Source organism: Hylobates moloch, unplaced genomic scaffold, assembly GCF_009828535.3.
Source record: "Hylobates moloch isolate HMO894 unplaced genomic scaffold, HMol_V3 SCAFFOLD_7, whole genome shotgun sequence".
Taxonomy (NCBI): domain Eukaryota; kingdom Metazoa; phylum Chordata; class Mammalia; order Primates; family Hylobatidae; genus Hylobates; species Hylobates moloch.
This window is the reverse complement of record NW_026652282.1, coordinates 28,649,933-28,666,061: the sequence shown is the minus strand read 5'-3', so window position 1 is coordinate 28,666,061 and position 16,129 is coordinate 28,649,933. Positions and strand designations below refer to the sequence as shown.

At 33.9% G+C, this 16,129-nt stretch overlaps 1 protein-coding gene across 1 annotated transcript in view; it reads left to right on the top strand.

Moving 5' to 3' along the window:
* The window catches only part of DMD (dystrophin), a 2,251,240-nt gene that overhangs the window by 1,352,260 nt on the left and 882,851 nt on the right, over window positions 1–16,129 (top strand). The window contains exon 43 of the mRNA XM_032756167.2: window positions 10,959–11,134. Coding sequence (XP_032612058.2) covers window positions 10,959–11,134 — 176 coding nt within the window. The remainder of the gene's footprint in view (window positions 1–10,958; window positions 11,135–16,129) is intronic.

Genomic DNA, 16,129 nt, shown 5'->3' with positions numbered 1-16,129 from the left:
AAAAAAAAAAAAAAAAAAAAAAAAATTAACTGATGAGCATGGTAGAAACCTCGAAGGTAAAGAAGACAATGTCCCTGAATTAAAGACAATCATAAATTTTCAATCAAAATAATGAAATTTAGGCTGGGCATGGTGGCTCATGCATATGATCCTAGCACTTTGGAAAGCTAAGGTGGGAGGATTGTTTGAGGCCAGGAGTTCAAGACCAGCCTCAGCAAAAAAGTCAGACCCTGTCTCCACAAAAAAAAATTAAAAATTATCTGGGTGTGGTGGTATGCACCTGTGGTCTCAGCTACTCAAGAGGCTGAGGTGGAGGATCACTAGAGCTCGGGAGTTGGAGGCTACAGTGAGCTATGATTGTACCACTGCACTCAAACTTGCATGACAGAATGAGTCCTTGTCTCTAATAATAACAAAATTCAATTTTTATAGACTATGAAAAACAATGAAGTAGATACGGTTCAAGTACAGTATGATTTTATAGGATAGATAACTTTTGCTTGAAAATGTATTCACAATTTATAAGATAGATAACTTTTGCCTGAAAATGTATTCACAATTTATGGGATAGATAACTTTTGCTTGAAAATGTATTCACAATAGAGATAGTATTTGGGGCACATCTTTATCCATTTAACAAATATGTTTTGAGCACTGCCAGGAAGCAACACTTTACTAGGCACTAGAGTGAGAAAAGATTATAGTTCCTGCTCTCATGGATCTCATGGTCTAGTCAGTTGGAATGAAAGGATTACATAAGTAGAGATAAAGACACACATGACGGAGGATGGAGAATAGTCAAAGGTCTAGAGAATGACCAGGACATCACTGTGAGTTGTCTAATTGTGCTAAAGCATGGATGAAGAATTAGTCATTGTAAGAAGCCTAAAAAGGTATCTCTCAGGGATGCTATGAGGTTCTGAATGTTCTATAAGCTATTTGGGCTTCAATAGGCAGGCACTGAGTATTCAGTATAAATTTTTGAGCAGGGAGTCCACCAGAAGAACTATGCACCTGGAGGATTAATCTGGAAAGATTGTGTAGAATTTTATGCAGTGAAAGAGTTTGAGAGGAAACAATTAGGAGGGTGTATTAATAACATAGGTGAAGGGTAATGAATAACCAGGCTGGAGGAAAAGCAATAATGATGGAATCAACTGGGCAAGAAGTATAACAATTAGGATCAGTAAAATAGAATTTGGATTGGAGGAATGAAAAAAAAGGGACAAAACACAGTTGAACTGGTGATATCGATACTGGAAAATACAGATGTCATTCAAATAAATCATATAATGAATGTAAGAAACCAGTTTTAGGAGTGATGTAGATGTTGGCTTGAAAATATTTCCTTTGAGGTTTCAGTCGATTGAAAAGGTCCTGAAATGCTACGTGGTAGCTTAAGAAGGAAGCGTTCCTAGAGAGAAAAAAATTAGAAAAGATTTACATTTGATAATTTAATCTTTTCCTTCATACAAGCTAAATTGATAAGAAAGTAAAACCTATAGTTTTCACCAGATTGAGAAAAATCTAACAGATGACTTGCTTATGTCAATTGTCTGCTTATGTCATTTGTTTGCTTTATCCTTAGGTTCCTCTGGCTTGTATGTTGTTCAATAAAATATAGATCATTGATACTGTACAATGTACTGATAATGGGGAGAGAATCCATGCTTGTGCATTTTTTTTTTGATTTGCAGAGGGCATGCCCAGTCAACAAGAGATGCACAATTTTTTTTTTATCATCACCTCTTCTCATCTAATTCCATGAAGGAGAGTAGTATTACCATACAACAGATAATGAGTTGGAAAACAAGAAACCTAACCTCAGAACTTAAGGCTTGGGGGAAAAAAAAAGAGTAATTTGTGTTTAATGCCTGTGTAACTTGGCAAGAGGGACATATAAGGCTTAGTGATGCCCAATATGTGCTTAGATGTGGATTGTTAGTTGATGTCTTGGGGGTTCTGTAATCTAAGCTAAATGCTCAAAATCAATTAATTGATGTTAGACACAGAGATCTGTTTTGATCCCTCTTTATCGTATTTCTAGGCCTTCCCATTCTCAAGAGCCTGAGAAACGAAAGCTTTCCTTAATAACTTGTTATTTGTGGTAGGAGATGAAACTTTGATAAAAACACAATTATTTTTAAATGTCTCTTTTTTCACTCTAGGCTGTTGTATATATTTCAAAAAGTTACTTTCGAACCTTTCCAGAATGAGAAAGCAATCAAGAAGATTATAATATCTTGCTTAGTTTTCTGCTCAATTTATCAATAAATATTTCTTAAGCAATTATTAAGCTGAGCAGTGCTCAGCGCTGTAGTTAGTGATACAGGAAATGGGGAAAAGACTGTCTTTAAGGCCTTTATAATAATAATTACCTTAACTTGTCTGTTTCTTTTCCTTACCGTTTCGCCAAATTCATTGATCTATCTTGTTCTCAAAGCAATCGCCATAGTTATGTTGTAACACAGCATTTTCTAGGCTGTCCCCATTAAATTGAGAGTGTCGGCAAGAAAATACAAGCTTATTTATCATTGTAAAACTTCAGACACCTAGTAGTTACCCTAAATTAAATATTTGTTGGAGTCAGTCACACTAAAGAGAACACTTACTGCACGGAACAATTTACCTACATTAGACAGCATTTAAAGACTATGCCACAGCAAAGGCCCACGGAATTCTTGTGAACACAGAACAGAAGTGTATTAAGGAACAAGCTTAATTCTGTTCTCTTAAAGCACAACACTTTCTCAAAATACATTTTGAAATCATCTTTGACCATTTTTTTTTTTTTTTACTAATAGGTGGGTGGGAGTTAGGGTAGGAAAACACAAGCAGCTTCATCAAAACGATATTCTATTTTCTTCAAATTTGGGGGAATCATACGGCCTCTCAATTTTCTACATTATGCTAATTATGATATTAATCTCTCTGCCAGCAAATGAAAATAATACATATTAGATGCAGCAAATGTCAATAATGACAAAATTAGTCATCATGCAGATACTCAGGGATTCCCAAAATATGTTTGGATTATGATTACTAGCTTTGAGTTTGCCCAGAATCATTTCAATAAAAATAAGGGACTCAAACACATTTGGAGCAAAACTCACATCATAAATTTTAGACATAGCTCTGCCAATAATGCTCTCAGTTATATTTTCAGTCCTAATATTTCCTCTGAGTTCCAGACCAGTATCTTCAACTGTCTGATTGATACCCCCTCGTTCATTTCTATCTCCAATGCATTAAGTCCTGTGCATTTACTTTCCAAATGTCACTTGGTTCCATGCACTTCTCTCCATTTCTGCCACTGACTCCTCCTCAATCCAAGCGACCGTCTTTCCTCACTTTAACTACCATGATATCTCCTACTTGGTCTCCTTACTTCTATTCCAGGGCTCCTCCAAATCCATTCATCCTCCAGCAGAGAATGATGACTAGCACCTTCCACAGTGCCTGGCTAATAGGAGGTATCCAATCAATGATTGACTTACAGAGTGAAAATATAGGCATGGCAGATACCAGTAGAGAACTACAGGGTTTTAGAACCAATGACATTAGATATTTCAATCAGATATTTACAGTCTATAATCTAGTTTACTTACACATTCTCTTATTTTTGAGAAACAATTTTGTTGTCTTTTTCTATACGCACACATACATATTGTATCACCCTCTACCCGCCAAATGGCTTTGAAGAATGATTTTTGTGGCTCCAAATTGATAATACCTCTAGAGAGAAGAGAAATTAGAAATTTTAAAATGACCTATGCCTCCTTTTGAATATCACGTCCTGAGACAGTGTTTTTTGAGTTACGTGCAATATGTTCCACGATGAAACATTTAATGTGTTCGGAATCATGCTAGTAATTATGTAGAAAGAATTTTATGCCTGAAGTCACATGTTCTATAACCAGGATCACTTAATAAGAAAACAAATACAGCTGTGGACAAGATGCCTTTTTATCCGAGAAAGGCCAATTTGTTTTCTTAACAAATCTAAGTAAATGGAGAGAACAACACAGCCCTTAAATGTTTTCTATTTGTCCTGAAGTTCTCATGAATGAGTTAGAAGGCGAGAAGGATTAAATAAATCCGTGAACGTAGAGAGAACTAACATTTATTTTAACAAACTAAAACCTATTCGCTTTGCAAAGTTCTGTACTTTGTAATAACAGTTTTATTTAAAGCAAGAGCCACCAATTCAAATGCCTTTACAGAATGATTGAATGCATTCATGCCCCACCTAAAGGCATTCAAATCATTAATCAAACAAAGTTCTAACGCCAAAACATGTCTGGGGCCAGATTTAAAATGTAGCCCTCAGTTTCAGAGGGCAAAAATTTAACATATTTATATTTTCCTCACTTTAGGTAACACTGTATTGAATCTCTGCTTGAAATTGAAGAGCATATGATTTTTTTTTGGCCCAGGGCATCATTTCTTGGAAGAGAAAGAAAAACAACCCAAGATACTCTTACAAAACATGTAGTACTTAAAGCTCTTTATGATGAATTAATTTTGGTATACACATTAATAACAGTGATAATAACAAATCTATATATATAACTGATATGAATAAGATAAATACATCAAAAGGAGATTTCATTGTAATTTGATATTAGGTAAATGTCCCATTAAAATAAATTGCTACTGTACATAATTTTCCTTCAGTTCATTGGCATGATGTTTGCTTTGGAAAAGAAACAGTCTATTTCTAGTTTTAGAAGGAATTCTCATTATTCTTTTATAGCAACCATTATCAGGAGCAGATGGGAAATCGCACCAAGAGCATATCTACTATTATACCTCACAGGAAAAAGAGAGTATTAAATGAAATCTAACAAGGCCTGCTCCTGACTCTAGTTCCTGTAACAAACGAACGCAAACATTTATATGGTTTCAGCATTTGTATTAGTAAGGTACAAAAAATGTTGACTGAAATGAAAAAAAAAAAAGATAACAGGAGAAAGAAGAGGCTAAAAAGGTGCATTTTATTTCTGATTGTTCATTGTAAAGACTGCTCCTTTTTAAAATAATCAAATTTTATTTTATATACAGAGGGTACATGTACAGGCTTGTCACAGGGGAATAGTGCATGATGCTGAGGTTTGGGGTACAGATCTCATCACCCAAACGGTGAGCATAGTACCTACCTGATGGATAGTTTTTCAACCAATGCGCACCCTCCCTCCTTCCCACCTCTACTAGTCCGCGGTATCTGTTGTTCCCATATTTACATCCATGTATGCTCTATGTTTAGCTCCCACTTATAAGTGAGAACATATAGTATTTGTTTTTCCTGTTCCTGCATTAATTTGCTTATCATTATGGCCTCCAACTGCATCCATGCTTCTGCAGAGGACATGATTTCATTCTTTTTATGACTATGTAGTATTTCATGGTGTATATCTACCACATTTTCTTTATCCAATCTACCATTGTTTCACAACTAGGTGGATTCCATGTCTTTGCTATTGTGAATAGCACAAGACAGGACCTTTTTATTTGACTGAGTTGCTTGCAAATGACTAATAAAAGATCTGGAGGTCCTTAGTTAAAAGTTGAATCTGTGGTGCAGTTCAAATTTAGAGATGTATTTTCTGTTCAAGAGAAGAAAGCCCTCATTCGGTCTTGCTTAGTATTCAGCTGTACAGTCCAAAACATATGAGAATGACACAAATAGAAATATTTTATAAATACCTATACAAAGGAGGGGCACTTAGCTCCCCTAGGCCTCTTTTATGCTCTTAAAGATGAGTAACGAATTTGTCCTACACGACTTATCAGTATCGTCAAGGAAGTAGAAAGTTACTCAGTTTTACTGGGCATTGGAGTTAAGCTTGAGAGTGAGGAGGAGAAGCGGTGGGGAACGGAGCCGAGAAGGCAGTGGGGAGAAGAGGATGGTCCTTTTCATGCTCCCTGTTGTCCTAATATGTTTGGATATTACCTTGTACTTCATATATGGACTGGATTCTTGTCCTTCTCATTCTGAGCTCTCCTTGACCTTGATTCTTACCTCCTATAACTTTCATTCTTTCTTTACTCCAAAAAAGGCCATTTATTTCAGCCATTTTTCACTGTTTTCTTATCCTTCCTAGTTGCCTTTCTATACTGTTTTTCCACTCTTTTTTTCTATACTATTTTGCCCTTCTCTCCATTTTGCTAACTGCTAGACTTCCCCAATGTTAGCCATCTTTCAATTGTTCTGACTATCCTCAGATGCTCTCACAAGGTTATCAGACCTTCCACCAAGACAGAATCCCTTAGTCTATGGACAGGCTAAGTTGAATGGGTCCTGTTGCTGTGCTTAGCATATGCCTTGAGTGTTTGTGTATTTATTTGGCTTCTTTACAAAAATCCATCATCGGAGAGAAGTTGAAAGATACTTGCTGAAGCACATTAAAATCTCTGAAAACAGTATTGGCTGTATTTTCTACTAATTAGCATGACTGGTAAAATTGCTTTATTTATCATTGAGAAAAGTATCAGAAACTGTTTTTCAGACTCCTGAATTCCTGGCACTGACAAAGAGACACAATGAGAATGATCTTAGGATTAAAAAACAAGATAAAGCACCATATTTGTAGGAAATTGCACCATAAAAGTCTGTTTCACAACTCTCCCAAATTTCATTTTGTTACATCTTTTCTCTTGACCAATCAGTAAACTCGGTTAATAATTAACCTGTCTCAAAATAATTCATGAACAAAATTACAAGTAAATCTCAGTATTGGGTTCTTGAAACATCTCCTTGTTCACTGAAGGTTCCTTTTTCTTCCCTCTATTTCCCTGTATTTATCTTTTCTTCCAATTGCATTTTATCTCTTCTTTTTTTTATCTTGCTCCCTAGTTTGTGATTTTTTGCCAATTTTTTATTTCCTACATAATTCATCCAATCTGTCATTGTACAATTTCTTATAACTGCTTCTTAACTTATTCCTTTTCTTCATTTGTCACATTCTATTTTTCATCTATTATGTTTTCATACAGTTTTGGAAAGTTTGACAAATAGACCTTTAAAAAAATGTATGTAATGTTTTCATAGAAAAGGTAGTGGTTTCTTTTTCTTATATCCTTCCCTGTATAAAAATAAAAATGTAGCAGTTCTTTCTTTGCCTATATTTCCTCTTTCCTTCCCCCAATTTGACCAGACTCGAAGGACTTAGATATATAACAGTGTTATTTTCTATAATTTAGGAATACCTTTTGACTTAAAAAGCAGAAGAGAAGTTGAAAATAATATAGTAATTCTACATGTCCTTCCTGCTTCCCTATTCTCTCCACATGTTTGTAACCTCCCCTTTCTTTTTTAGTGTATCTCTTTCATATACCTTTGTCCCCAGAAATTCTGATTCAGTAGACTTAGAATGGAATTCTGGGCTTTTATATTTTGAAAAGCTCCCCACGGCAGTTAGATATGCACTTCTTATTAATAATGAACGCTTAATATTGGAATCAAAACACAATAAGCTTTCTAACTATGATGAATAATCCAACAGATTTAATTATGATTTTCTTTTTGTCCAGAACCAAGACTAGATGTTAATTGCCAGAGAAATAGATAAGAATGCCTATGACAACAGTACATTAATATGATATCAAAGCTTGGAAATTTTATTGGTAATGAATGATTCAGTACTTAAAATATTTAGAAGCTATAGAATTAAAATTAATGTTGTTCACTATGTGAATAAAGTTGATTGAGATTTTACATTTAATTTTGTAAATCCAGTGTTATCTTTTCCAGCTCAGAAAACACCACATACAAGCTATTACTCTCTGTTTTGATCCCTTATTTTTCTTTCTTATGCTTTATCACTGAAAACTCCTTGAGCAGGCCATGCACTGTAAATATTTCTCCTGGTTGCAAAACCTTCTCATACAAATGCAGTAGACTATTTAATGAGCTCTTCTTTCACAAAATTAAAAAAACCTGAAAGCCCTGATTTGAGATTCTATATAAATGAGATTTAGATCTAACAATTTTAAATTATTGCTTCACTCTTAACTATTCAATTCTATCTCTTATTTGGGACACTGAAATAATAAAACCATTGCTGATTCTACAATTAGGTTGTAAAAGTCACTGTAGCCATCAGCCATGAAGCAAAAGGGCCAAGATCAAAACTACAAAGCAAAGAGGCTGAGATAAAAATGCTGCAGCATATTTTATACTATTATATACTATTATAATGCTATAGTTTATAGCATTATAAGCAGCGATAAGAATTCCTTGATTGCTCAACAAAGACTCAAAAGGCATTTACTCCATTAGCTTACAACTCAAAGAGGTATTCCTGGACCAGCAGTATTGACATTGTTTTTTGAAGTTTGTAAGAAATACAGAATTTTGGTGCCTCCACGGACCTAATGAAGCAGAACTTGCCGTTTAATAAGATCTCCAGGAGATTTTTATGCGCATTGAAGTCTATGAAGCACCGCTATGGTATACATCTGATGTGTACCCATGCATTTTTCAAAAGTATGAAGTAATAGTTGTAAGTATTGGACACTCTTGAAAGAACAAATATGAGCCATAGTCTTTACCCTCTAAATACCTCCCTGACATCTATGTTTTAGGCAAAATTTTTTTCCCATTTCAGTAGTCACTGATGCTTGCATGATCCAGTTTATTCCAAAACAATGGTGATTCTCATGTAATAGTTCATGTTGCCTTAATAATTTACGTTGCCTCAAGTTCTCTGCCCAGGCCCCAATATACACCAAGGGCTGTACTCCTCCCCTAACGCCTGCTCTCATACAGTGACATAGAGCCCAATTTTATACTCTTGGTCACGTCATGGAGATTGCACACCACAAGCTTTAACTTCTGCCACACTCTCACTGCCTCTAACCTTCATATGCCTAAGTCCTATGATTCTTTAAATTCCAAATTCACCCAGAAGTCTCCTCTGCTCAACCTTTTCACTGAGATCATCCCTCTTCTGGCCTACCATTTATTGATCACCTTGCTTTTTTATCCTACTGTATGTAGTGTAACAAATTATTACTTACAACGGTGTCTTATTTTTTCAACTAGATTATGTACTGCCCAAGACCTAGAAAATTGTGCTTATTTATTTGAATCTCTAGGAGGATGAGTAATGAGTATTAATACTAATGTCACCATGGTGATGATGAGCCTGAACTTCCTCCCTTCCTTTCTTTCTACCTCGCTCCTTTCCTCCCTTCTTTTCTTCCTCTCTTCCTCCCTCCGCTTCTTCCCCACTTTCCTTATTCATAAATGCATGCGTTCACTCAGCAAATGCTTATTGAAACCTTCCATTCACCAGACATTGTACTAAACAGTAGGAAACAATCATGAATAAGGCACAATATCTGACCTCAAAGAATTTATGATATAAAAGTAATGGCAAAAACCGTGATTACTTTTGCACCAACCTAATATATAGACACAGTTTGTTATGACTGGTGTCTCTATTACTAAGCAATGACTGTCACATGCAACGCTGATCTGAACAGGTGGTAAAGAGTGAGATGTAAGCAATGGAGCAAAGCCAACTAGTTACAAGGAAGTATCACATGTTTACTAGAGCACATCTCATAGGCATTCAAGAGAGTATGGCCAGGACAGCTTGTGAATAGTTCAGTAACTGTGCATAGTTTTATATTCATTGTGAGGCACCGTGTCACTGGAATAATGACCTTGTTATCATTTTTTTTTTGCTGATTTACAGAGTATTTTAATTGCTAAAAGTATGCTACCAAAATTTCCATTATTCGAAAATAATTTTGCTTGTAGTAAAAAAAAAAAAAAAAAAGCCAAGAAATTTATGTGAAATGAGAGTCTAAGGGAGCTTTACCTCAGTCTCAGAAAACATGCATTCATTTCTTCATTTAGTAAGCATGTACTGGGGTCTAATGTAAGCTTGCTATTGTGTCAAGGAGGAGGAGAATATAAAAATATTAGAGAATTTGAATCACATTGATTAGGAGAGTTTTCTACAGATCGACATTATTCTGTCAGTGACATAAGGATTTGAGTCATTTAGATTTAAATATGGTAGGTATCTCAAGTTCTCAGATATTATTTCATTTTCTAAGGTTCATATTTAGTTAATATGTTATTTTAATTGCCTTACAAAATCTAGATTATCTTTTTAAAAGAGTTAAATAGAACGTAATTGCCATTTTTATTTAATGGTAAAAAGCATTTTGTTTTTGTGTGTACTTGGTTGTAATATTCTCTTTTTCGATTGAACTATTTTTCTGATACTTTACTCTTAAAATTTCATTCAGGAAAAAAGTAAACAATATTTAAGCTTGACAATCACAAAAATGTTCGGGTGACTATAGATTATTTTAAAATTTATTACTGTACCTTAGGGATATCTTGATGGGATGCTCCTGAAAGCAATTAATTCTCCGTTTTATGTGGCTTATAATGCAAAATACATTGATGCAGGCAGAATTTGAAATGACTTTTCTTCTAATATAGCAATTAATTTTATTTAAATATCTCTAGAGTTTTTTTTAATACTGTGACTAACCTATGTTTGTTCTTTTTCACCTCTCATATCCACAATCACTAAGAAACCCAAATACTTTATTCATGTTTAAATTTTACAGCATTTCATAGACTATTAAACGTGGAACATCCTTGTAGGGACGAGAAATCGAATTTGCTCTTGAGAAGGTTTCCAACTAATTGATTTGTAGGACATTATAACATCCTCTAGCTGACAAGCTTACAAAAATAAAAACTGGAGCTAACCGAGAGGGTGCTTTTTTTCCCTGACACATAAAAGGTGTCTTTCTGTCTTGTATCCTTTGGATATGGGGATGTCAGTTTCATAGGAAAATTTTCACATGGAGCTTTTATATTTCTTTCTTTGCCAGTACAACTGCATGTGGTAGCACATTGTTTAATCTTTTCTCAAATAAAAAGACATGGGGCTTCATTTTTGTTTTGCCTTTTTGATATCTTACAGGAACTCCAGGATGGCATTGGGCAGCGGCAAACTGTTGTCAGAACATTGAATGCAACTGGGGAAGAAATAATTCAGCAATCCTCAAAAACAGATGCCAGCATTCTACAGGAAAAATTGGGAAGCCTGAATCTGCGGTGGCAGGAGGTCTGCAAACAGCTGTCAGAAAGAAAAAAGAGGTAGGGTGACAGATCAAATAGGAATTATAACATTTTAGCAGACCTTTTTAAGCTTTCTTTTAAAAAATATTTCATGAGAGATTATAAGCAGGGTGAAAGGCACTAACATTAAGGAACCTATCAACCATCAATCAACAGCAGTAAAGAAATTTTTTGTTTCTTTTTTTCATATACTAAAATATATACTTGTTGCTAGTTAGTGGTTTTTTGCTGTTTTAAACTTAAAGTTTGCTTTAAAAATCACACATGATTGCTTAAAGGTGAATGTCTTCAATATATTTTAACTTCAACAAGCTGAATCTCAGTTGTTTTTCAAGAAGATTTTAAAAAGCAATTATAAATGATTGTTTTGTAGGAAAGACAGATCTTTGCTTAGTTTTAAAAATAGCTATGAATATGACTATGAAGCTAAAAAAAAGTGATAGTGATATTTACCTCCAGTTTCACCACATTTGTGAATACATTCTTGAAGGGGAACTTGAGCCAAAAATGTACAAGTTTAATGGGGAAAACAAAACCTCAAAAAGGTTACCGTCAAATTCAATCATCATTTAAATTTCCCTTGGAAGGTATTGAAGGCACAGAAAGCCAAATGCGTGCCGCTGCAGTTGGAAAGCATAGATAGTTTATAAGTGGGATTTTGTATTATGCTTCCAGTTGTTGATGTTAATGTGTCTTGTTTCATAAAGGAAGACTTGGCCTTTATTTACCAAATGAGACTATTGTTATGAACAATGAAAACTTCGTTCTTTTGCCAAGCTCTTGCATCCCACCCATCATCCACATAATAGGTAGATTTTAATATTCGGAAAGCTAGAACAACTCATTGGTGAATGTCTTTTCGTTAAGATGTATTAAAAAGAAGATTTTGGAATTATGTCAGTTGTCTTTGCCCACCTCCTCTTTCCCTCTTTATTCATGTTACATTATTCAGAAAGTAGATAAATTCATATTTTGTACAAAAGAAACACATTAGTTGACCTAAATACACACACACACACACACACACACACACACACACACCTTGCCAAAGTTAAAGAATTATAGCCTCATCAAAAGATATTTTGTATTAAGTCTTGGTTTTGAAAATCTTCTTTATTATACATAGATAAAATAAAGAACTAAACTTTGTAGTTAAACTACTTCCTTAGGTAAGTCATATACTTTTTTCCCAGATTGGAATTCTTCTCTTAATCATTGAAGTATTTTATTATTTAGGTAACTGATGTGCTTATACTATGAACAGGTATAAACCTGTATAATGTCATTTCTCAACTAGGCTCAATCTTATCCAAATTAAGGTGGTAAGAAATGAGAAAACTAAAAGAAATTGAATACCATACTATAAACATATATATATATATATATATATATGGAGAGAATTCATAAAGTTTATTAAATCGATTGGAAGATTATTTTTCTATAATATATAAAGTATTGTTTCCTATTTTAAATGTCTTACTCATATGGTATTTGAACAGAGTGTATTAATTTTCCCTCTAATAACTCTAATTCACCTGAATTTTCAAAATTTTGTTATCTGTTATTGGGCTCTAAAGCCACTTTATAATTTATAAACAAAGGTGTAGCAATATGCCTATTTCACCAAATAAGCTCTAAAATTTTAGATCTTTCTAATTTTATAAGAAAGTGGTATATGCTGAGTCTGTTGTGAAATATTATACAAATTTTAGGTTAATTACAGCTAGGGATTTGGCTGTAATTAGAAAAAAATTTTCCCATTTAAACATGTTGACCTACATTAAATATTGCACTTTTGTGCTTTAAAAAGTCAAGTTCAGCTTCCTTGAGTTTTTTTTTAAGCTGAGCTTTTAAAGTTGTCTATTTCACGCTACATTTTAAAAATAAATGTTGACATATTTAAATTTCCACTGAGATCACTTTTGTGGCATACTTCCTCAGGATTTTTATATCATTTAAATTTTATGAAATGTAAAAATGTAATTAAATATAAGTGCTGGTTCTACCAATATACTCATAGCTATTTCTAAGCATCCAGTAGCAAATCAAGTAAAAATTAATAAAATAATATTTTATGAATAATGTGTTAACAATTATAGAAGGGCTGTAATCATGAACCTATTGCTAATCAATAGTGCACTCTCAGTGCAATGCAAGCAGACGTCAGAAGGAAATAGAAGTTATTTATTGCACAGGTGAAAAATAAGATGCCTATTCAACTTAACAACAGTAGTCTTAGTTTGTAATGGACTTTAAGTACAGCGGTTAGAAACATTTAACATCTTTTAGTCCAGGGACATCAATGAAAGAAAGTGTATAATTCAAGCTAGATGTCTATATGGAGCCCTGTAGTTGTATAATTTTAAGTCTTTTGAAATCTTAAGATATTAGAAATAGGAAAAAAAAATCTTAAAAGTTCAAATAATAGTGGACATCCAATAAGGTTAGTCTATGCTGGAAGCAAATGAAGTATGAAATGTAGTCAGCGATGCAGTTTAAGATAGACAATTCACTACTGCTTCAATTATGTAACAGAAGAACTGGATAACATCTATAGGTTTAAGCATGATAATAATGAGTTTAATGATGGCGTAGCCACCAAAACTGTCTTTGTACACAAAGGATGTGCAAATAAAAACCTATCGGCTGTGAGGGGAAGTCATAGGTTAATAGAAACCAAGCCTGTGTACAAGTCTTTAAGCAAGTGTCCATGAATAGCATGGGGTGCCATGCTTTTCACTGGAGAAAAAAATTACCTATTTGTCTTTACTAACCTCTGACTGAAATTAAGCATTCCTTTTCATTTTGAATGTAGGCAAAAAAATCACAGTAATACTAGCAGTACCTATGAAGTCACAGATATGTACATATCTCATTAGAGTTATAATAAATATATCAAAATATCATTTATGTTTATCATACTTCAAAACTGCAGTATTTACTATATCTGCTACAGAATCTTATTGTTGGGCTTTAAAACATTATTCTGAAGAATGTCAGGCTTCAACAGATTGCCAAAGAAGTCCAAGGCATAAAAAAAATGATCCTAGCCAGATGTCTATCTGCCCAGAATCTCATTCTAATTTCCTATGGTTTCAGTCATTTTAATGTGCAGTCGCTATCTTCATACACTCCTTTTCTTCTGGAGTATTCTAGGAGAAGATGTACCAGTCAAGGGGTTCTGGGGAGCCAGGCTTTCAAGCAATGGATTGCTGACAACATAATGAAGAGGATTTTACTTAGAATAATGTCAGTTGATAAAAGATTGAATGGGAGACGGAAGCAAGGCAGTGGGAAGTGGAATTCCTAAATTGAGGAACCTCTGAATCGTAACCCTTAGCAATAATAATAAGATTTCAAAACATTATAATTCTTTCTTCTTTTAGACAAGTCTGATATTACTTATCCCATATCACAGATAAGGCAATTATTCTACTAATATGCATTAAGGAATAGTGGTTTTAATTTAAGTGTTACCTTAATGAAAATAATTTTGAATTTTTTCTTTCCCCACGTCTTTTCGTGAAAAATTTCAAACGTATAGAAAAATTGAAAAAATAGCAAAACATATGCCCATTTACACTCTTTTCCTCCCCCTAAATTCTTAGAGTTAACAATTATTAACATTTTGCCATATATGCTTTTTCTCTCTCTCTCTCTGCCCCCTCTCTGTATCTCTGATATATAAGGCATCACACACACACACACACACACACACACACTTTTTAAAATATTTGCAAATAAGTTATAAATACCATTATACTTTACCCCTAAATAATTCAGCATGTGTCACTTTGAAATACAGACATGCCACATATAACCATGCCTGTTTATTATGCTCCCCTTAAATTAAATATAATACTACATTATTATTAATATCCATTCCATATTCACATTTCCTTAATAGTTCAAAAGTGTCTTTTATATTTTGCAGGGGAGTTAGTACCAACATCTTATCATGGCTCATGCATTACATTTGGTTGTTATGATTTTTTATCCTTTTTAGTCTAAAATAGCACTTCCACATTTTTTTTCACCGATATTGAAATTAGAAAATGTCCAGGACACTAGCCTCAAAAAATGTCTCATCTTTCAGGATTTGTTTTATTTTGTTTCTCCTGATGGGATTACTTAACTTGTTCTCTGTTCTCTGAATTTCTAGTAAACTGGAAGTTAGGTCTAAATAAGACTTCAAGAGATGCATGTCAAACAGTTTTGGCGAGAATATTTCATATGAGATGCTGTGTATTTTGTATTACATCACATCAGCAGATGCATCATATGAAGTAGTCTCACTAAATGCTGCAAAGTTTTATTACTTGCTTCAGGTGGTGACTGACAGGTCTTGCATTATAATGGCACATTTTTTCTTTGCAATTAATAAATCATCTAATGGCTTTAGTATCCATTGATGATCCTTCCCTAACTCAGTTATTACACTGGGGCTTGCAAAATGGAGATTTTCCTAATCTGACATGATCTTACATTTACCAGCTGACTTTCTTCTGTTTTTTGTTTTTTTTTAAAAAAAGGGGTTTTCCTCTATATTTATGTCAAAATGGACTCATAAATTTTTATTTATTCAATATATTATTATGAATTACAGTTATTATTCTTGCCCAGAGCTTCCTGCTCAATTGTCCCAGGCTCACCTTGGACTCTCCCTACCACAGATTTAGAATTACCCATTTTTTTCGAGGAACTCTGGTTACTTTTAGAGGTGAATAGTACGTAGAAACCTACTATCTGGGTAGTAGCCCCTTCTCAATGGAATATGTGCACCTTTCTGGCAAGCAGTCCCAAAGGAGATAATATTTTCAGATTACTTTTGAAAAGATTCTTGACAAATCTCTTACAGAACACATGGAAGTTAAAAGTAAGTCTAGACATGTTAAAAAGCCCTTCTTGTGTGAGACTTCGTGTAAAGTCATTAAGTTATTACTCCTTTAAACCTCTCTACTTCTGAATTCTTAAACCAAAATGTACCAGTATATAATCTATGCTGGTTTGCCA